The sequence below is a fragment of the Anastrepha ludens genome, chromosome 2 (assembly GCF_028408465.1).
Source record: "Anastrepha ludens isolate Willacy chromosome 2, idAnaLude1.1, whole genome shotgun sequence".
Lineage (NCBI taxonomy): Eukaryota > Metazoa > Arthropoda > Insecta > Diptera > Tephritidae > Anastrepha > Anastrepha ludens.
The window spans coordinates 78,204,863-78,228,853 of record NC_071498.1 but is presented as its reverse complement, the minus strand read 5'-3'; the positions used below and the strand labels follow the sequence as shown (position 1 = coordinate 78,228,853).

General features: G+C 35.1%; 1 protein-coding gene across 2 annotated transcripts in view; it reads right to left on the bottom strand.

Moving 5' to 3' along the window:
- Positions 1–4,300: 4,300 nt before the first annotated feature.
- LOC128871931 (homeotic protein ultrabithorax-like) overlaps positions 4,301–23,991 on the bottom strand; it is a 110,007-nt gene continuing 90,316 nt past the window's right edge. For both annotated transcript variants that reach the window (XM_054114115.1, XM_054114114.1), the window contains one exon: positions 4,301–4,401. In XM_054114115.1, coding sequence (XP_053970090.1) covers positions 4,322–4,401 — 80 coding nt within the window. In that variant the 3' untranslated portion in view covers positions 4,301–4,321. The remainder of the gene's footprint in view (positions 4,402–23,991) is intronic.

The window sequence follows — 23,991 nt, the reverse complement described above, 5'->3', positions numbered from 1 at the left end:
AAAAGCTTAAAATATTTATGAAATAAACTTCGGTAACGTATAAAACTTTTTGTTCTGTATTTTAAAAGGTTCAAAGAATTTTTTAAGCTTATAAAAAAAATATCAATTTTTTGAAATTTCTACAGTGGTGTTACCCCTTAAGTATCTATGATGACTGTTCGGGTAACCCTTGATGTTTTCCTTGCTATTTAAATACTCTTTTTAAAAACGTTCAACTTTTTTCCAAGAGCTATGCTTGAAGGTAAAATATGATTTGTTATATACAATAGTATCTCAAATCTATGAAATCCTCACTTTTAATCGAACACATTTACTACTGTACTTCAAACTCTTTTCTTGTTTGCTACACATGGTTTATTTTTATTCAATTTGACTGTGCCACAATGAGAATTGTATTTGACAATTCGAAAATCGTACAGAACAGCTATGTTGATTAGCCATTTCGCCAAAATTTTCTTGAAGAGAACAAATGTCACATGAATTGTGAAGAATTTCTTTACCCATGATGAATTTTGGTTTGGAAGGGCTACATATGTCCGTGCGGCCTATGAAAGAGTGCTAAAGTAGAGTTCGAGTTTGCCAATCGTTCAGCATCTAGACAATTTCTCTGTAACCGGATTTTAGACTTCGACGAAATGACTCTAAATACATGCAATAAAGTTTTCTTTACATGAAGTCCCTCTAATTTCATTACCAAATTTCACAAGCCTTTCTTGAAATGCTCTAATTTTGAATTTTGAGAATTTTTGAAATTCCCATGATGTAAATATGGTTCCACTGTCGTTTACTACAGTTCGAGCTAAGCCTTTAAAACTTTGTAATATATAAATTATTTCTCCCGAAGTTGCTTTGAGCATTTCGATGGTATACGGAATTGGTTTAGGATCCACCTGCTACCGAATGAATTCGTTGCTAAGAGCAGGTTCGACATAACGCTTTACGAAAAACTGCTCACCTTTGGAGACAATGAAATGTTCGATCAGTAGGTGAGAAAGCAGATGATGCCAAATACTTTTAACAGAACTTTATTTTCAACATAAGAGTATTTCATGTAGTCCTTATTGCTTGCGTTAGCAACTCCAAATGAAACTTGTTAGGAGCCTCAGACAAGGTATATTTTTGTAGAATGTTGCAGTTTCTACCTTACCTCCTATATTCATGAAATCGGTCAACAACATGAATTTGAAAATTAAGCCCATCTTCAAAATCAGCACAAACACGTTTGTGGCACTGTTTTTCTCATATTACAACAATCCGCCCACATTAGTCAATTAAAAGTTTAGTACCAAAGAGCCGATATAATTTGGCGCGCACTTCCCTATGGTAAGCTTGCATCGGATATTAGAACTATGTTAGCTTTAAATGATACTACTAATCCAACCCATTTTTTGAAAAGCAATGCTAAACGAGCAAGTGCTTCGATTTGATTGTTGCTCGATGAGTGAACTGCCGGAATAAGTAACATTTATGAAAACTTAATTTACTAACCTGGTCTAGTTTTTAAAAGTTGCCATTGCGACTGTGACGATATCTTAAATAGCATTGATGGCCACCAGAAGCCTTTAGTTATTTATATGTGTGAACGAACATTAGCTCTCCAAACAACCTTAACATCCTTAGTCCTAAGGTTGATAGATTGCGAGGTTCAGCCATCTGAAGCAAAATTGTGAGAGTAACTTCTGCTGCCACACCATAGGCGATTTGGCAGCAAAATTATACTCATTTCACACTATTCCTACGCTTTTCAGTCAGTCCTTATTCAGACGGTAGCGAAGTGGCATGAGTAATGATTCTTGTTTTTTCTTATATTGCTCAGTTTTAACGTAATCAAACCGACGTCACATCTCAAGTGACGTTAGAAAAAGAGTTGATTCCTTCCAATTCGCTGAGAGTCTGATGTTAGTCACACCATGTGAAATATGACTAGTGAGCAAGGGATAACCCATCATTTAAAAAATTATACTTTCGTCCCATGAAAAGCAAGTCGACACCCATCATCTCTTTGTCGACTATAAAGCTGCGTTCGATAGCCCGATAAGGGATTGCCTGTACCAGCGAGGCTCATACGGCTTTTCAGAATGACGTTGAGCAACACAACCAGCTCCGTCAAGGTAGGAAATAACCTCTCCGAGCCATTCAGTACCGTTCGAGGTTTCAGACAAGGCGATCCACTGTCATGCAACTTCTTCAACTTCGTGATGGAAGGGGTGCTCCGAAAAGCAGGTGTGCATCGTAATGACACTATTTTCTACAAATGTGTCCAGCTGCTTGCGTACGCCGATGACATTGACATTATCGGCCGCTGTAAGCGAGATGTCACCGCTGCATTTTCTGCTATCGAAAAGGAATCATCACGAGTGGGTCTGGTGGTGAACGACGGTAAAACGAAGTAAATGCTGTCTACAACGCGGAACACACGACGTGTAGGAACATACGCCATTGCGACGAGCTGTATGAGCTCTACGCCGACATTGACGTAGTTCAACGCATCGCCATTCAACGCCTGCGTTGGCTAGGACCTGTGTCGCGTATGGATGAAGAAGCTCCAGCAAAGAAGGTGTTCCAAGGGAGCCGACGCAGAGGAAGACCATTGCTCCGGTGGAAAGACCAGGTGGAGGAAACCCTTTGCTCGCTTGGTGTACAGAATTGGAGAAGGCGCGCGCGGAGCAGAGACCCCTGGAGAGAGCTAGTGAGGTCGGCCGTAGCTAGGTAACGGGTTGTTATGGCCACCTAAGTAAGTAAGTACTTTCGTCATATACGCGAAGCTTAATCTCAATTTATTTACGATGTTGCACGAAGCGTAAACGGCACCTGTTTTCAACTAAGTCCTCATTTCGTATATGTTTTTCACTTTTCCATAGTTATGTCTTGGCTCTAAATTCAGTAATATTCGTCGCCAAAAATATGTTACAGTAGGAGCTAGCATTATACCTACATATGATGAGGAAAAGTTTATTGCGATAGGCAGGTCCAAATTTCCAGCAGAAGTGTAAGTAGGAGAAGGTGTGAAAACAAATCAGCAGCAGGAACAACATGTCAGTAATTGAATAGTGAAAAGAATGCTTTGTCACAATTTTTAACAAATTTGCCAACATCAAAGTTGCGTGATCTCGATGCATTTTCACTTATCACCGATAAGTAAATGGAGTTTTAAATTGTTGTGTATTGTTGTTGTCCTCATGACATGGTAATTATTCAACAAAATATTCGCACTGTTTTATCAAGTTGCCAATTAAATGATACAATGAACAACAAATTTATGCATGTTCTTTGTCAATATTCATTAAATTTTCAACCGAAACTAATTTAGTGAGAATTAAATTTTATAAAAAGTCACTCTAGATATTATTGCTATTTTTCACATGCGCATGCAATTTATTATGCGAATGCACACATATACACATATACATACATATGTAGCTACACACAACCGTAGGTATGTGTTAAATCAAGTGGAGTTATTTTGGGGTGGGGTTTTTCATTCCATTAAATATTTTACAATATGGATTGACTGAACACACACACAACATCTAGAATCTTATAATGACTGGAATTGGTTACCTTCTCCGTTGGATGCGCAGTGGCTGGAAATAGTAACACCAAGGTGTTCCTTGCCTCTTCGGTGTTGGACTTGACTTTTCTTTTAAAAAAATAAATATTCACTTCAGAGAGGAAAACTAAACACGCATTCGCTAATTAACACAAAATTCAAAAAGCTTTTTTTTTCTTTACTTTCTATTTGTACTTAAATGCTTTGGATGGTGTTTTCGAGCTGAAATTTTGGGTTTGTGGTTATTGTCTGTGAGTTGTGTGCGTGTGAGTGTCATGCAAGCGGGGTGGCTGGTGTTTTTTGCAACACAATCAAAACTCAAAAAGTGCAATCTTGCTTTGGTGAATAATTTTGTTTATATGCATGTAATAGTGTATGTGTTCACAAGTGTCGGCCAATGAGTGTGGGCGTGGTTTATGAAGTGCGCAGTATTATGATTGCACTAAAAAATGTTTATCAAGCCAATTTCGTCAATTTCTAAGTAATCGAATTGATTCTTTAATTAAAAAATGAAACAATTTTGTTTGAACCATTTTGCAAAAAACAAAGGATAAGATTCACGAAAAGTCGGAGTGAACAAAAATAAAAGTGCCAATTTCAAAATTAATTTTTCATAGTAAACCAAAATGAAAAAGTTACTTTCAATTTGAAGACATGGCGAAAATCAAAATTTGGAGCATTCCAGTATGTCTATATGTAAATATGACTTGCAAAATATAATAAGTACAAAATAATATTAAACGGGGTTTTTAAAAAATTAAAAAATGGTATTCACTTCATACGCTTTTTTGTGTACTTACCTAGCCAATCCGGCAGAAGCGAGCCCGCAAGAGATTCTGAGTATCTCTTACCTGCAAAGAATAGAAAACGAATGTTGAAATTGCCTTTGGCAAATTTAAGTTTTAAAATAATATTACTTTAATTTTTAGTTATTTAATTAGTTATTAATTTATAGTTATAATTAGATGCTTTCGATTCACCATTCATCTGCTCACTAAGCGAATAATTTGTGTGTGCTTAGGCCAGTGCTTCCAATAATACGAAATTAAATTTTTTATTACATTTTGCATTTCAGGCGAAATGCTTTTTAAAGCAAAGGAACTATAAAACAGTTTGAGCGATATGTGATGTCTTGGATCGTCCAACGGCAGTATCAAACCATTTTGCATACTTTCAGAAAGAGACTTTGAAAACTATGGAATTATGTTATTTTATTTATGTATTAACAATTTGTCGGCCGCGTAGCCGAATGGGTTGGTGCGCGATTATCATTCGGAATTCACAGAGAGATCGTTGGTTCGAATCTCGGTGAAAGCAAAATTAATAAAAACATTTTTCTAATAGCGGTCGCCCCTCGGCAGGCAATGGCAAACCTCCGAGAGTATTTCTGCCATGAAAAAGCTCCTCATAAAAATATTTGCCGTTCGGCGTCGGCTTGAAACTGTAGGTCCCTCCATTTGTGGAACAACATCGAAACGCACACCACAAATAGGAGGAGGAGCTCGGCCAAACACCTAACAGAAGTGTACGCGCCAATTATTTATTTTTATTTATTTTTTTATTAAGAATTTGTCATAACACAAATAATAGAAGCTGCCAAATCACATTCAACTTTGGATTCAAGAACTTTTTTTTACTCCGCAAGTGGTTGGTGAATCGAAAACAGCTATTATAACTCTGTAGTATTGCTTCATCAGTTCTGTGTATAAACAAAACACAGGTGGCGCAAAATTAATCAATTATGGAAAGATTTATAATATTTGCAAATATCGTCCTACGACAATCATATTTGACACTTGTGAGCTAGACACCTGCAGCATATAAACAGACAAATAATCGAGCACGTAAGGGTCAAAATAAAGATTTCCGTCATTCAAAATATTTTTTTTTTAGTAAAAAGTTGAATGGTTAATTTTGCGCCACCCGTTATAACGTTGTCAATAGTATGGCAAATATTTTAAAAATTGCAGAACATAAAAAGGTCGCCAAAACTTGTCTATGTAGGAAATATGTATTTTGAGCGTTGAAGAGGCTCAGCAACTATGATTTTTTTTTTTTTTGCTTTTAATTAAATTATGAGAACGAAACCAGCAATAAAAAGCAAAACAATAAGACCCGCTAACATGTAAATCTACAGGTCATGGAAATTTAGTAAAATAAAGCGGAATTTTCTAGTGGCTTGAAAATAGTTCTGATTTTTAATATTTTTTTTGGTTTTGCTGACGGTGTTAGGTTTCTTCTTTCATATAAATTATTGGACTTTCGTTGAGAAATTATGAAAAAATGCACAAGACCGTAAGCAAATAAAAAACTCAAGAATCGGCGGGAATTTCTAGCAACTTCAAACTAACAATTTTTTATACCAAAATTCAAATGGCTATAAAACTTCATAACTGAAATTTTTCTAGAAATTCTCATTAAAAAGTGTGAAGTTTTGATGCATTTTTTTACAATATTTATACCACCATGGTTTTGTAGAAGAATTTACTATACAATCATAAAACACAAATGCTAAAATTAAATAAGAAACAAATAAATTATCAAAACTTGACAGGAAGTTCTAGTGCTATAATTATTTAAGGCAGTATATATTTAAAAGCCAATGCAAAATGTTGTAGATAAGTTTTTTTCACAGTTTTTTCCGTATTTGTTTGCTACCAGTAAATCGCTGTTGGGTAATTTGAGTTTAAATTGCAATTTTCAAATAAATTATTCGCGCTTTGCCAAAGTTTAGTAATTGAGAAAGTTTTTTTGACGAATTGCCGGGAAAATGGAAAAAATCAAAAGGCAGTTTAAAATGAGAAATAGTTTATCGCCCAGAATAGTAAAGCGTTCTCTATAGGCAAGATGAGAAAATGACCCAAAATAGCACATTTTAGATGTCGAAAGTCAGCCGATAGATTTATTTAAATCTATGGCTTATGCTTACTATCTGTAACGGAAGCCAAACCTGCATATAAATGGAGAAGCGGAAACATATGTTGTATTATATAAAAATGATAAGTGAAGTGAAGATCTACTCAAATATGCTATAAAGCTATATTTATTAATTTTTCCCACTAGCGTAGTAGTAAGCTAGTATGAGTTTACTTGCCTTTTAATTCAGAACACTTAAGTGCTGAGTTTAGTTTATTTTTCACAACAGAAAACATTAATTGCTTGTTTTATCAATCACACACGTAATATGCTTATCTACGCTTCTGGCCCAACTAAAGCTTAAGGAAGACCTCCCATCAGGCATTCAATTAGGACCAATTGGTTCTTCGGTTGATGGAATAGCATTTAGTATAGGAAGTGCCTCGCTGTTTAGCTTAAAAATATGATTGACCTCATAACGGTAACATTGGCTGCATATTCTATTTTTAAAAGGCTGGTAGGTAGTAATTATGCCTGTGGCATGAAAACCAAACCACAAATTAATTTTCTCGGCCTCAGAGGGACACACAGAGGGTAAATTTTAGAAATACAGTTTTATGATTCGAAAAACTTTCTCATGGCAATATTTGTAAGTAACTTTCTAGTAGTAGTATTTGCCAAAGAGTACCGTACGTCTGACGGATATCCGAAGTATATATTTATAATATTTGCCCGAAACGCTTACATATAAGTCGTAAATAGCCACTTTTCATCAATTCGCAGATAATTTTTAAGGTTTCAAAGAAAATTTTGGGATATCTTTTCCCCTGAATATATATCTACTTTTCGCTAATAGTGATCCAAAATGCCTAATAGAAGAATCCAAAATGCCTTTTTCCTGTCTATAGCAGATCCATATTCAAAAGTGAGTGTAAAAGCAATGTAGGCTGTTCAAAATACGAGGCATGGTCATTACAACACTGACGCTGTAAGTTATTGTATTTTTATTTCATTCTTATTATACATAGTGAGTAAATAACTTTGAATAAACTCTCTTTCCTTTACCTCTATTCTTGCGAATCTTTCATTATTCGACACTACTAGAAGACTTCGAGATGAGTGATTCAATAGTGGGATGCTGTACTTGGCTAGTAGTCTTTTAAAAGTAAATACGGCTGGGAAACTACAACTACAGTCCGTGTCAATGCTAATTTGAGTCAAATCATGAAGATAGTAATGCTGAGTAAAAGTCTGACCTTCAGACACGTAAGAGGGTGACAAGCCGGATCAAATTATCAATTTTTCAATATTGTCATCCGTTTTTCAGTGTGGAAGGGGATCCTGAAGTACATCATCTGAACGTATTTTCTGCCATCTTAAAAACGCTTAAATAACTCAAAGATACCTCAGTGAATTATACATTTTAATGGCATTTTCCCATGTCCTCAATTATTAAATTTTTAAAATTTTCTGTCGAAATAAAAAATAAGGCAGCTTTTGTCAGATTTGCTTACGGATTGCGAGGTACGGGCCACACTTAAAACTACATTTTGAAAAACTGTTTTTTTATTGTTTTGCTTTAATTTTTTATTTATTGAATGTTTATGTAACTGATCAGTTGTTAACGCAGTTATTTAGTTCTTCTTAAACACGTTACCAAGGAATAAAACGAAAAAAAATTCAACTAAAATTGTCATTTAAAATTTTGTCTTATATTTCGTTCTCACAATCTTGATATAATCAGCACTTCATAGGTGTTGACTCACTTTTGGCGTTTTTAGTATACCTTATAAGTAGAACTTTAAGCAATTTTTTAAAATAATTTATACAGAAAATGCTACAAAATATCTACTATTTTATTATATGTACAAATACAAAGAAATTGTTAATAATTTTGCTAAGCAAAATAAAGTAAAATAATAGAAATAAATTTTTAACCATATGTATGGAGGAAATATGTCTTTAAAAATGCATGCAAGTTTATTTGTCATTCAAAGGAGAACATAGGTAAAGAAAAATATATCAAAATTTTAAAGTATAATTTTTCAAAAACACACAAATAATGTCACAGAAGTATCGGAGTTGACCATAAAACATTTATTATTCACTCAATTTTCTTATATCGTATTTACAATAGACGCCTTCCGAAATAATGCATTTCTGTCAACGAATAATCCAAATATCTAAACCTTTTCCAAACGCATTTTCCAGAACCGATTTCAGTACTTGCCGCGAATTGTCTTCTAGAAGAAGTGCTTCCAGGTGGCAATTTGAGTTTTGGAAAGAGAAAAGAGTTAGTCGGAGCCATATCAGTAGATACGGCGATTTTCGATAATATTTGTTGAGTTCCCGTGAGATAGTGAGTTGGAAGAGTACCAATTCCTTGAGTTTTTATTGCAGTAGATAACATTTGTTATCTAAACTCTAACATTTTGGTTTTGAAATTTTGTTATTCTCCATAAATTATCCCTTCTCGGTAAGTTTTTTTATCGAATGTGTGAAGTAGAAAACAATATAAAATCAGTATTTAAGTAAATTATGCTAAAATAGCTTGAGAATACTTGAACCGAAGTAAGTTCGCGTTTTTTAAATAAAACATTAACTAACTAAATTGAGCTGAGTACGGAAAATACCACCCGACTCACCTGCGAAATATCACGGCTGGCGGCCATAAAACGCATCTGACACACCAAACTTCGCGTGGCCGCGTAAATTACCAACACTCAGCCCTACTAAGTACAAATAACATGAAGATATTTACAAACATATTTCCACGTAAGTATTTCTATATGTACTCGTATAAATACATAAGTATACCCTTAAGTAGGTTTGAGGAAGAGGTGGATGGTGATTTAAGGAAAGGTGAGGATGAAATGGACGAGCAAGCGCGCCATGTCGTCAGTTGGCAGCATTAAATCAACAAAATTAGCGGCGAGATATATTTTTGCACCGCAAACTCCAGCACTACCTGCCACACAGCACAGCACACATATATATACATACATATGTACGCCTAACTTAGCGTGCATAATACATGCGTCGCGTGGCGTGTAGCAAATGGCAACTGGCAACTGGTATGAGGCTATGAAATGCTAATCTAATAACTTTAGTAGCAACAGCCGCATGCGTCATTGCATCGCTTTTAAAGGTATATAAATGATGTTCATCACACTCTGCAGACACTCTCCGCACACACTCTTACTCGCATACTCGCAGAGTTACACTGGCGCGCGTTGGGTGTCAGGTGTGCCAGTATTAAAAGTAAACGTAAGTACAACCATACACACCTGAAACCAGAAAAGCGCGTATATGTGTGGGTGTTCCTCATTTTGCCATTCAACATTGGCAAAATAACTTCTGCTATGTCTTGCGACTTAGGTAAGTTCTAAATAATTTCTTTTTTTTGCTCGACCGACCATTCCCGCTTACCTTTATAGCCAGGCCCCTTTGCCTCTTTGCCCTCCGACACTATGATTTCTTGGACTGGCATGAACGAGATTTGACATGCGAAATTTGCATAAATTGCAAGTAAATGCAAGTTGGCGCCACTAAGTCTCCGGATTCCAAAGCTTCGAGAAAGATGATGGGTGTTGGTAAGAAGAGGGAGAGAGGAGTTCAGGAAGTAAACACGCTCAAATTTAAAATTGATTAAGCCGAGTTTAAAATGTGTTTTCATTTTGATAAACACTTCGATAGGACCCGATTTATGTTGTTAAATCTGCAGAGATTCAGATTAAAACGAATGCATGGGTGTGAATGAATTTATGTGCCCTCCTACGGATATTAGAATTCAATTATGATTATTCGTACACACCTGGCGGTACATTGTGACTTTTCCAAAGCTGAATTTTTATTTAGAAAAGATGGCTGTCAAAGTTTGTGGCTTTGGATTTATTGTTGAAGTGAAACTGATGGAATGTACGCTTCGCTGGCTGAAAAGCGGTCGAATGAGGTTAACGGAAAGATTGAAGTATAATACCTGTTTTACTCACAAATTTTCTAAGTTGGATAGATATGCATACATTTACTTATTTATTGATTTGTATATCAAACAATCATTTATACAGCACAAAATACTTGGGAAGTCCAGACGGTACAATGCTGTTCTAATTCTCTAACCAGTTTCAGAAAGAGTCTATCGAAAATGTGATGTTACTACGACGGATCTTTCGCCTATGCGCCAGCAAGGCTACGACTCCAAATTAACCAAGAACCAGTAAGCAGCATGTGAAGAGAGGATACGAGCCAAGACACATGGAGAATGTCAATGATGTTATAGTGTAAATTTTGCAGGCTTGTGCGAACCTGAAATACATGATCGAAAAACCCTTAAAATCAGCTCCTCTGCTATACAGATACGTATAGGCACATACATATTCATTTAAAACCCTTTCACCATATTTATGATAAAATACTTTACTTGTGTATAGGTGCACAAGACTTTGCATAACGATGAACACCAATGCGGGTGAGCAAAATTATTTGTTGTAAATTACATACTACATACATTGGGTATAGTTAACGTTCGACATTTTGCAATATATTGCAAATTATTTGCAATATATTTTATCAACATACTCAACCGGTAATACAGCAAAACGTATGTGTAATAAAACTAATATCTATAGCAACAGTACGGTAGATACTCTTTGAACAGCTACTGTATAGGCAGTCACAATATCAACTGTACAGCAGAAGGAGGCACGGTAGCTGCGACGACAATAAAGGCGCTTCTAATTCTGCCGCTGTCAGCATAAGTCTCAGCCTCCAGCCGTGCTTTATTTGCATGCACACAAGTCCGTAAATGTACTCACATGCTTATGTATTGAGTCGCACAAGGCTTCCATTGTGGTGCTACAATTCGATTACCCGAGAATATGTGTACATATGGACAATATCTATGAGTATACTACATATGGACAATATGGTTCACTAATAGATATTTCGAAATGTGTACAGCCGAATGGCATTAAATAAATTACCAACTTGTTTCGCAATTTTTATGGGAGTTAAAGGGCTAGAGCATATGAACTATATGGGGACTATATGCATGTAATATACATATGTATATGTTGTAGAAATATATGTATAATAAAAAATATGTATTTAACGACCAACCTTCTTGCCAAGTTTTTTATTAAAGACACCCAACTAGAAGAAAAAGGAAAAGCTTATCACTAATCAAAAATAAGTATATTTTTCTCCCTCCATCAAAATTGAAGAAAACTGCCATTAAATTTCAGCAAGACAGAGTGTGCTTTAAGAAAGAGTTGTAATTTTTTTGTAACTGTTAAATGTTTTAAATAACTGTTGAAGTAAAAATCAATTTAACATTTTGTTTCGAAAGTTATATAAATATTTTTGAATTTTTTAAAGAAGCTTGGAGTTTTTTATTTCATTTTTAAAGTATAGACTTACCTAAATTTATAACAATCAAAACCTAAAAAACTTCTGAGTACTTTAATTTAAAAAAAAAACTTACAGACAAATCTCGATATAACGAACCTTGATAAAACAAAAACATCTATATAAAGAATGTTTGCTGAGTCGGTTGAAAAACCCTCATAAGTACGAAATATTCCATACAAATAAGTTCCATAGGCATAATGAAGAAATTTTGAGCATCATCATACAAGATGGATTCTTACAAGCTGATAACAATCAAGGCGTATCTATACAAGATGGTGGCATTCGAGCAACAACAACATTTTTTAAATTAGAAATGTCAAGAGAAAGAGAATAGTAGAACTGGCGAGCTAGCCAGCGCTCTTGTCCATCAAAAGCTTAATCTAAAAACTTTTATATGTAAAATATTAAATTTGTTTACAAGAAAAGATATTTCACAAGAAATATTCATTTAAAACTTATATCAATGTCAGTTTTTAAATGCATTCAAATATTTGTAAAAGGTCTTCTATGAATTATAAGTGTAGACAAAACAAAAAAAATCGAAATTTTCTGATGGAGAGCGTCACGAAGTATCGACTCAAAAATATATGCAAAGAGAATTCTAAACATGTGTCAAGTGCATGATGGAAAGAATAATGAGATGGCGCCTATCGTGGTCCCGTTACTTTGCTCTCAGCGAATTTGACAACGAGTTACGTGATTTTAGCACCAGTATGGCCAGATTAGCACTTTCGTAACTTGATTTAGCATTTTTTTTTTGTGTTATTTAGGTTCGGAGTTTTAGTTCTTTCTTCATAAACATTTTTCTAGACTGTTCTAATTAAAATGTAACGTTTATAATTTTGTACGATATACATTTTTTAATAATTAGTTAGCTTTACTTTTTTTTAACATCTGGTGGCATTGCCCGCGATTGCAGGTGTTGTTGGTGTTCTTCTGCTTTCGGCAGTCAAATCTCTCTCTCGCTACTGCAGTGTTGCCTAGCTTTGTATATAAAAACGCACTAAATTCCCAAATAAAACACCAAATTGTTATAGAATCACTTAAAGAACTTTGTATGCGTGACAAATTTTCTTTAAAATATGTGATTGTTTTTTAATAAATGTGTTATGCTTATGTACAATTTAATTTATGAGTTTTTTTGTTAAGCGAAACTCTTTTGTTAAGGGAACGACTTTTTTGCTATATTTGAGGTTATGTAACTATATAAGGTACTCCTTTTTAAAAACGTCGGTATGGTTTCTTTAGTATTTTCTAGTATTTTGTGGCTTATTTTTACAATGAATACAACTCTTGATGTCCTATGTCCCACTAAGAATTGATGACCGGAAGAAACGATTACACCTCTATGGTTTTAATTCGCATTCAGTAAATTCAAACGCTTTTTAAAATGTGTAAAAAGGTTTTCAATCTTAAGAAGAGTTGAGGGAAGAAGATTTACTATTCCTGCATAACCTTAAAAGGAGCAAGAAATTAAATTCACTCTTTCAAAATATCAAATTTTATAAAAACCAACAAATTTTCATTAGCACTAAAATCTTCTCGGAGTGGCCTTTTTTAACCTTCTTTTGTATAAAAATACAGTTTTTTTTAACTTAAAGTTTCGGTAGCTTTAAATTAAAAAAAAGAAACAAACACGAAACTTCAAAATTTTCGCATTTTGGGGATAAAAAAGCACTAAATTAATTACAAATGGTTGGCAATACTGCACAACTCGAAAAAACGTGACGTCACGCACTCTTGATGGGCGCAATCTTCTTTCTATCATTCTTGTGTCAAGTGCACATTGTTTCACTCTTTCAACTCAATTAAAATATATTTTTTTTACTTATGCGAATATGTATACGAGTATGTTCACGTAAGATTTTTTACTTTACCCACACTTATCCCTAAATACCCTTACGTACACTTCAAAGAAATACTTTTCTTTGCGGAAGTTAATTGTTCCTCATATTCGAATAAATTCAAATCTGTAGTTATCAATGATCAGTATTGTTTTATTTGTTGTCAAAATGAGTTATCCAACGAAGCGAAATTCACCATTCGGAAGTGCCCACGTTCGAGGCCTCGTGTAAGAAACATCAAACGATAGAAAAAGTTTCTTCTAATAGCGGAGCACACCACAAATTAGAGGATAAAGTCGGCCAAGCACCCAATAAAGGGTGTGAACGCCAATGATGCATGCACATGTAGATTTAACGAAAAATCGCTTCAATCTCTTCAACTTCGTTGTATCGAGGATTCACTGCACAGGGACTATAAAAGTAAATTTTTTTCAGTATACTACCTAAGGGTTAATGGGCTAGGGGTACTTGATCTCCCTGAAAGAGTTCCTGTTTATTCGCCTTTGCTTAGCTATAAGCCAAACCCCATTTATGTGTTAGTTTCAATGAGTTCAACATTTATTTTACGCCGCTTTAATTATTTTTTCAGCGATTTCTGTGCATACATATGTGTGTGTGCGCATTCTTCATTCGAACCCATAGATAAACCTATGTGCTTGTACATTTACACTTCTATTTATATTTGTGCATGCATACATTTACTCGTATGTGCGGAGCTTGATAGCCCATCAGCAATCAGCTTCTCTTCTGTTTAAGTATTAGGTTCAACTTGAACGTATCCTGCAGTAAACAACGAGTTGGGGCAATTGTTGCGCCTGTCTGTTCAACTGACGCCCAGCAACTGATTGTCGTTGTTGATCGTTTGTCAAATGAGTCAAATAAATATACAATTACACACTTAAGTGATTCTGCGGCTCGTTTCTCGCCTCAGTTGGGCTGCTGATATGGCGACGCTGATAGCTAGCCAGTGCTCTTGTCCAAAGTCGGAAATGATTATAAACATTGTACGAGTATCTGTTGTAAATGGTCTCTGAGGTCAGAGCAGCAGTGGTTGAAAAGCCCCTTTACAATAGTTTGTATAAGGCATTCCGACTTTAAGGCTGGTCGACTTGGCTCGCACTTCATTGGGCTGCTGGTGAGTTTTAAATAGTGTTGCCAACTTTTGACTTTCAAAAAGCACTGAAACTTGAGGAAAAAGTGCTTCACCACATTAAAATCACTAAATTTTGTAACACTGAGGAGTAATTTTTTCATATCAGCGTGTACCTAACAAACGTATCTATAATTCTATAATACAAACTTGATTCGCTCATAACAATTTTGTAAAAATATAGCACCTATTCATTTAAAATGTTTAAGTTATGCCACAAATTAATTAAAGTCTAATTCTGCTTCATTTTCATTGTTGCCCTAAAATTTACTTACATTAATCAGACGGCAGCAACAGCAATTTTGCATTTTTTTACATTTATTTTGTAAATCTATTTATTATTTATTTATGGTATATATTTATGTAAATTTTCAAACTTAGTTTAAATTTAAATTTTTTTATATTTTTTAAAAGTTTCTTTAAATTCTCATTTCTTGTTTATAGGCTTTGATATTCTAGGGGCCAAAAGTAAAAAGAAAATTCAATGCTCTGCTTCGTTTTGCTTTACTGCTGCTATCTGTTCAACATGCCTTAGGTTCAAGTCACATTTTAAACTTTGTTAAACGCAGTGTTGCCACAGATTTAAATATTTCATGTGTTTAAGAATCAGCAAGAGGCGCATGTACATATCGCACCCTAAATACAAAAGGGTCACAACTCAAAATTTTCCACACTCGAGCTTGACTTGTTTACAGTAGCACAGAAAACAAACTATGTGACATATCACGCTGAAATTTGCCATGTAAGCTTATAACAGTCCTACCAAAAAACAAAAAATTTATTTTTGCCATATGTTATCCGCGGACCGTTTTATTGATAAAGTCTCGTTCATATTTGAGCAGAAGTACATTTTGAGTTGTGACCCTTTTGTATTTAGGGTGCGATATGTTGCATTTGAGTTCAGAAATAAACACTCAAAGCATTAATTTGGGGACTATGATTCCATGCCATCGCTACTTGAAAGATTCTGGAAAACTTTTAATTGCCTTCTTCAGATGCACAGGCACACATACATAGAACGTCTCTCGTTTAGATATGAAATAGCATTTGGTTTCTCATAAAGACCGTTCGAACGCCTGGCGAACAGAGCACTGATTTTGAAAATAAATTTTAATAATTTAAATGCGTTGTTAAATCGTGTAACGTTTCCTTGTTATATATCAAGACTAAATGGCGAGTTTTCTTGAATTATCCAGCTAAGTATCCCCATCAATTTCCATGGAACGATCCGGCTCATGTTTATGGGTGTTGGCTGCACTGATATATAAGTTCTGCATTAGTAGTAGTAATAAATATCATGTAAATGTGGATGTATTCTTCATAAAAATTTTCTGCAAAAAACTTCATTCAACATAAAATATGTCTCTGAAAGAAAGGCTTTTTATTGTACTTCTAATAATTTCATGTTTATGTATAAATTTGCTTTCTTGACCCTGATGCATCAATTGTACATGCTAGTTGAATTTTATTTCTGTATGCTCATCTGCATGTGACCCTTATTTATCTTAATTTACCTTATCCTTATTCACAATTTTTTACATTCTAGAGTCATCTTGTTATTTGTGAAAATAAGGCTGCATGTTGAGATAATTTTTATAAATTTAAATTTGGACTAAATAGGTGTTGCTCAAAAGGTGAAGTATTGTAAAAATAATATTGTACTTTAATGTTTTAGTTAATTTTAAGTGTATGTGAATTTTTAGAAAATGTGCTAATTTTACTAATCATCGAAAATTGTGAAGGACAATCGCATACTTAATTAAGAGTTTAATTATGCTAGGCCCATAAAAAAGTGTTATAGTCCAAAAATTTAAAAGTTTTCAGAAATATGTTACTTGTGCCATTGGTCTGAAGTTAATACACAGTACTACCAATTTTAAAGCGCTGTTCTGCCAACCCAATGACGAAAAGTAGAACGAACAAAACAAACATAAACTGAATCAAATCTCTATGAGGGACACATCGTTTTTATTTCGTTTGCGTGCAAAATCTTTACCCATATCCTGCTCAGTGCTCACTGGAACACAGCTAATAAGTTATGCCGCGAGATTCGGCAGTTATAGTTTTGCCAAGTTAACCGTTATGTACTAACATATTTCGAACGCACATATTGAAGAACCCTATGTTTAACCAGCCATACACTCGAGATATGCACAAATCAAAAACTTTACAAAGAAAAAAATGTTTTAAGTCTTAGTAGATATAACTACTGCTAATAAATTACTTTCACTGAAAATATGTTTGTTGCTATGGGTAAATTCCACCTAAAACGGCCCTATGCAGAAAAAAATTTATTTAGTTGTTTTTAGTTAAATTCAGTCAAATAATGTCTGCCAGAGAATAATATATATGGGAAAATCAAAAACTATATTTTTGCCTTAAGTTTAATAAGTTTGGCAACACTGTGAACTTCGCCTATACTGAAAAGTGAGTTTACATTCTTTTTGCAATGTGTCTTTATTTTACATTTTCTTGTTCTTCTTTTACGACTATTGACAAAACCCCGTTATATTTGAATATAATATGCTATTGCTTCCATTCTTTCAAAGTTTCGACATGGTACATTGTAAAATAAAATTTTTATCGATTTTTTAAAACTTTAAAATTTTCGGTCACACCCGTCCCACTAAAAATTGAAAAAGTTCAATTAAATTGGTACTGTGCATTATAATCACTTGATACTTTGGAATGATAACAAAGTTTGCGTAGTACAAAATACTTGGTCACACCCGTCACATAAACTCGAAGTGCATGTTTTTTTAATGGATTCAAAAACCAGAAAGCGAGAACAAAGGAAAAAACTTAAAAACAATAAAGAAAAATATGAACTGCATTTGGCTTTAGAGAGAACAAGAGATAAAAAAAGATTATAATTGCTAAGGAAGCAGCTGTAGGAGAATTCTTGAAGCTTTTTCAATTAAATCTAGATCAATTTAAAACACATTGGTATGTGAACAATATGCAAGCGCAATGTTTCCAAGACAGGAAAGCGATACCAAACCAAAACGAAGTGGTTCTGCAAGTAGATTTCGCTGAAAACTTTTCAATATTTTTCCAAGACGAAATACAAAGTGCACATTGGAAGCATCCACAATTGACTATTTTTACAGCATGCGCCTGGGTGAGATATCAAGACGGTATTTCCACACAATCCTACGCTATTATCAGTGATGATTTAACTCATAACAAACACAGTGTTTGGGCATTCTTAAAAATGATTACAAGTGACCTTAAGGAAAAGGTTGATTTGAAAGTTGTACACATTTGTTCAGATGGTTGTGCATCTCAGTTTAAAAATAGGTACAACATTTTCAACATATGTCATACTCCTAAGGATTTTGGGTTAGAAGTAACATGGAATTTTTTCGCTACAGTTCAGTCGCTCGATCGGAATAGTTCTTTCTTAAACGAAAGATGGGAAAGCGTTAAAATGGTAAAGAACCTTCACAAAATGCATCCCTTTAAAAGAGCAGATGCGGTCTCTGTATATGCTCCTATTCATATTTATCTGAATTTAAACAAATTTCCTTGAAAAATACAGGTCTAGAGTATTGTGATGTCAATGATAGCGAATAAAAAAATGAAATGTTATTTTATGTGTTTTTATTCATAATTGGATTCAATAAAAAGTTTTAGTTCTGCAAAATTTTTGAATTTTCATACTAGGTCACACCCGTCAAATAGAGTGGTCACACCCGTCCCTTTTTTTAAGCCTTTTTTTTAAAGAAAAATATGATTTTTTTAGAAAAGTAAGTATGGCATACAACCAGAAAGACTTCAAACAATGTGCTCCTCGAACATTTCTATACGCATTCTTTGGGAAATTTTACAAAAACTTCAATGAAAGTAAAGATTTGTTGAAAGCTTAAATATGTAAGGTCACACCCGTCACAGTCTTCAAATGGCAGCTATGGTCGGAAATGATGCATTTTCAGTATGTACTTGGTATCAAACAACTTTAATATTCACATGGCAGGGATTAGAGTCCTTTAATTTAAGTAACAGTTTTAAATTCTAAAATTATAAAGAAAAATGTCTGTTACACGGTCACACCCGTCACAATGGAAATGACCTATGGCAACGCCAATATTTTTCAGTTTAATTTGCTTTTAATAATTAATCTGTTTTAGTTTATTATAAATTAATAAAATCGGCGGAATAGGTTTGAATTCGTTATTATTCTCGGAGTCTATGAACATAAATTTTATAGATTTTATTTTAATATTTTATGCTAAATTAAAATTTTTAAGGTGCCAACACAGTTTTGATTTTAAAAATATTTGGGTAAGTGTTTAAAAGAATTCGTTTAAATAAAGAAGATTGCGTATGTGATGGCTTTAAAGTACATCTACACGTACGTACGTATACATATGTATGTACATATGTATATGCTCGCTTCCATCACCCGTTCCTGTTTTAGCATCCAACCACCCGCTTTGCCCGGTAGCCATTCATTTAATTTATTTATTGGCGTTTCATTGGTGAATTTATGCATTTCGAATCCCAATGTTGTAAATTTAGTCGAATGTGAAAATTGTGCATTTTGGCATAGACTGAATCTGTCTGTATTTTCAACACATACACATACGTACATGCTAAATACATACATACATATATGCATGAGAGCTACACACTTTTATGCGTTGTATCAGGTTATTCATGTACATACATACATATGCGCGTATGAATCGTGGCGGGATTTTCATTTTAAAATATCGTATGGCAATATGGCATGCAGAATAAACTAAAATAAAAAAGCGGAACTCAAACCAAAAAACAAAAGCCGAGTGAAATAAAACAAATGCAAAAAATAGCGGCAACGGAAAAAACGAACTTAAAAACAATGACAAATAGTGTGCGGAGATAAAAGCCACACACGCGTGCATGAGCACACACACTCACATGCGAAAAGCAAAGAAGCACGCATATATGTACATGCATTCGTAACATACATACACAGCCAGGCACTTCGTACGGTAAGCGGGCGCAACGGGCGCGTCTATGCGATGCGTTGTGGTGATTTATTTGCATATAAATGGGGCGAAAATGCAAAATTACACTCACACAAACTCATACTACTCGTAGTACATACTTTGTATAAATGTTTTGCACATTCTCATGCATACTTATGCACATGTGTGGCTACCACTCGGTGATAGGCGGCGATGGGTGGGGGTTAAATGCGGCACATATGTAGTTGGCGTAATGCGGCATTCGCAATCGAAGAATAAAATGTTTTTGCGACGCATAAAGTAAAAGCCTCCCTTTTTTGACGCCAATGCAGCACATAATTTAAACGCCGGCTGGCTGCTGACTCTTGGATTATGGTCGCTTTGGGGCGGGGGTTGTGCATGCATATTGGACCATGCTTGTCGCACATATGTATATATGTATGTATACTTTCGAAATTACTCAATGCTCATTGCTGTAATAATTTAAAATATTTTGCGGGTGGTGCGAGGTGAAACCGAACTTCTTGCGGATACTAAATTTAGTATCAGAACCTAGCCCAGATTAACAAGCTGATTGACTTAATCCGTAAATTAGAGGTTCACTAGGTGAAATAATTATCATATTTTTTTAATTAAAAAGCCAAAGTAAAGAATATAATTTTAAGTAAATCATGAGCAATGTTTATGAAATTAATCACATTTTCTAATAAAGGATGTTTCATACATTTTTCAGTGATAACTAGTATGAATATATACTCGTATAACATATTCATATATAATTGGCGCTTACAACCTTAACTGGCTCAGCTCATTCTATTATTTGTGGTATGCGTCTTGATCTTTTTCCTCAAATGGAAGCATCTACAGTTTGAAGCTGACTCCGAACGGTAGATGGGTGTTTATGAGGAACTTTTTCAAAACAAAAATTCTCGAAGGTTTGCCATTACCTGTCGAGGAGCCTCCATTCTTTGAAAGAACTGTTCGATCATTTCATGTTTCATGCCCGGAGATTCGAACCTCGGCCCATCCGAGTGATAATCACGCACCTACCCACTCGGCTAAGGCGGTCGAATGTATGTGTGTATTAGGCCGGGTCGATTTGTGGGTAGGCAAAAAAATCGCCCATTGCTCTGTGAAAATCATATTTTAGGTATTAAACTAAGAAACTTTGCCGAAGGAACCATACCTCTAAAACGAATTCTAATGTCCCCAATTTGGGTCGAACTTTTTAGTTTCTTTTCTCATGTAAAGGCCAAAAATGGTGATATTTTGAAATGATTGTATGGAGAGCCCCCCAGTGGAGTTCCAGGGGGTGTGCCACTGGCATGGGTGGATCGGCCGTCCAAAGTTAGTGGGGGCGGTCATACATTTGGACTCGATTGGAGCACTCTAAATGGGTCAAAGTGGGATTTTTCGTTCGACCCAAATTGGGGGACATCAGAATTCGTTTTAGAGGTATGGTTCCTTCGGCAAAGTTTCTTATTTTGATCCCTAGAATACGATTTTCACAGAGTAATGAGCGATTTTTAAATCGACCCGCCCTAGTGTGTATATACGTATATGAAAAAGATTATTTTATATATGAAAGAAGTGTTCTAAGGGTTGCAAACGTTATGCGATTTCATTATTGTTATCTATATCCCATTTTATTTTAAAAGATAAATACCGAAACTGTCAGAATTGAAATTTATACTCGCTCCGCACTTGTTGCTGACACTCGCAACAAGAATTGTCCATATTTCACTCAAGATCAGATCTAACTTTTATATTCGAATCCATTATTTAGACCCAAAAACTCAAAGAGGCAGTGGAACACGTTTCCTAAGGGCTTTTAATTTGAATGGACCAGGCTGTTATGAGTCTCCTCAATCATAAAACAAATAAACACCCTTTCGATCGTAAATTTCTTCCGGTGCATTTACTACACATTTAAATAACAGGTACAACAACAACAACAACAAAAGTTCTGAACATATGTATTGCATGTAGGAATTTATGGTCACAACTAGCGGCCAAACAAACAATGCCATCCTTACGCACACATTTACTGTAAATACGAGTACGAGTATACGCTCTGACATACGTTCAGACATACACCCATTGACAGTTAATTTTGCAATTGTATTTCGATATCCATAAATTTGGGCCTTTGACGTGAAATACGAGTGAAATGTTTGTTGTTTGTATTGCACGATTTTGTGTTTGTGGAATAGTGATACTGTTATGCATTCTCCGATATGTGAAAGTTGTATGTCTAATGAGGTGAGGGAGGTCAAAATGGACTAGCCACTACCGCCTGCGTTGGTTAGCTTAGGTTACATACATATGTATGTATACAATTGAACAGGCGCGTGCACATAGGCTTCACACATTAACACGCAGACATTAATAAAATGTAATTAAAATTGGCATTAGCTAAAACATACAATATGCATAGTGATATCATCGCGCACACATTCGAATTTAGTAAATTTAACAAACTGTACAAAGATGGACGATGGAATGAATGGATTTGATTATAATTCCCATGAAACGAAAACCCTTCCCCTGCACTGCTAGCCAGTATGTGCTAGTAGTAAATGATAGGAGAAGGGTTTCTGCGGTCAGCGACGAAGTATTGACAATCTTGAGCCCTGCATACACATTGATCAATTAACATTGTAATATTTTCATTTGTCACTGAGTTAATTTATAACCAAATCAAGATTAACCTCACCACCGTCGAAATGGTTGTTGGTACGACCATTGTTGCAATGGGGTTGGCTAGTGACCTTAGGTAGACCTTCAACGTTGCTATCAATGTAAGTTAAGTGGCGAATTCCTGCCAGCCTGCATGTCACAGCCTAAGCATGCTCGAAATGTGGCATTGCACCTAATTCGGTAAGGAGCAGTGGGGGTTGGCATGGTTGCAATGACATGGCCATTTGAGTGCATTATGGCTGCGACAGGTGCGGCCATTATAGCGATCCCCCTAATTCTGTATTGGTCGTTGCACACATGACAAGGGTTGTAGTGCCACTCTTCCCGATCTCTCTTTTTCTCTCTCTCTCTCTCTCTCTCGCATTGCCATGCATGCCTGCCCCATTCTCTCATCACCACCTTCGCTATTCTTTTCTGTTTGACTTTTCGTTTTGTGTTGGGTCAGTTGTGGGGTAGTTGCCGTTTTTTATGTTTGGCTTCTAGTTCAACTATAACGAATGTGGCAAGTGTTGCATATTTTCTTGCATTTGGGTGCCAATGGAAATGAGAATTTAGCTAAGGCATGTCAAAGATTGCATTATTATGCCGAAAGCGACATGAGGCGCACCTGATTTAACTTAACCCATTAAATCCCAACCTTATATAAAACAATTTTTTTTAAATGCGTTTATAAAGCGTTTATTGAAATAGTGCAATTAGGCTCCTTAAAAAAGAAAAACAAGAAAAAAAATCAAAGAAATGCATTTTTTGGGCTGTACCCAATCGAGTACAATGGGATAATATGTATATACATTGCCTGTATATGAAAATATGGAGTATTAAATAAAAAGACACTTTCAAAGACTTCCTTGGGTATTAGTTCGGTTAACTGTATGGAAGTTTTTGAAACATTCTCTCTCCACGCAAAGGGCTACATTGCATAACTCGCAAATCCATCGAATTCTTAGGTGACACTCCCTGCACCTCAGCTGATTTGATATCCTTTTGGGAAAATGGTTATATGAGGAACCAGCTATTAATGCCGTTGTCGATCGTTTTGAAGATATGTCCCGGATATTATAATTGCGTAAATAAAATCCCACAATTTCACGTTGGTATTGCAACAAGTTGCATTGACTCTTACTTGCCATGTTTACTACGCACTAGCTTATCATTGTGGTGAAAAGAGGCCACCACAATTTCTTTCCTCTAAGCTTTGTAAGTATTCAAAGCTTGGTCGTGGAGGTCAACTCCTCCCATTCCTGAGTTGTAATCCGCTATCAACTTCGGCTGATGGGCATTCACCTTGCGCCTCTCTTGTCTTGACCATCGTTTGACGGTATGTAAAGGTTCATTTCTATCAAAGTTTGTTCCCACTGTCACAACGCTATTGTCATTCCACTTCACAAAAAGTATTCCTGAGTCAGAACACCTACAAAATTTGATACAAAACAACTATTCAAATAAATCATTATGATCAACTTACATAAAATCAAACTCTCCCCGTTGCTTCTTTTATAGTTCTTTGTTCGTTTTCAGAGGACATTTTTG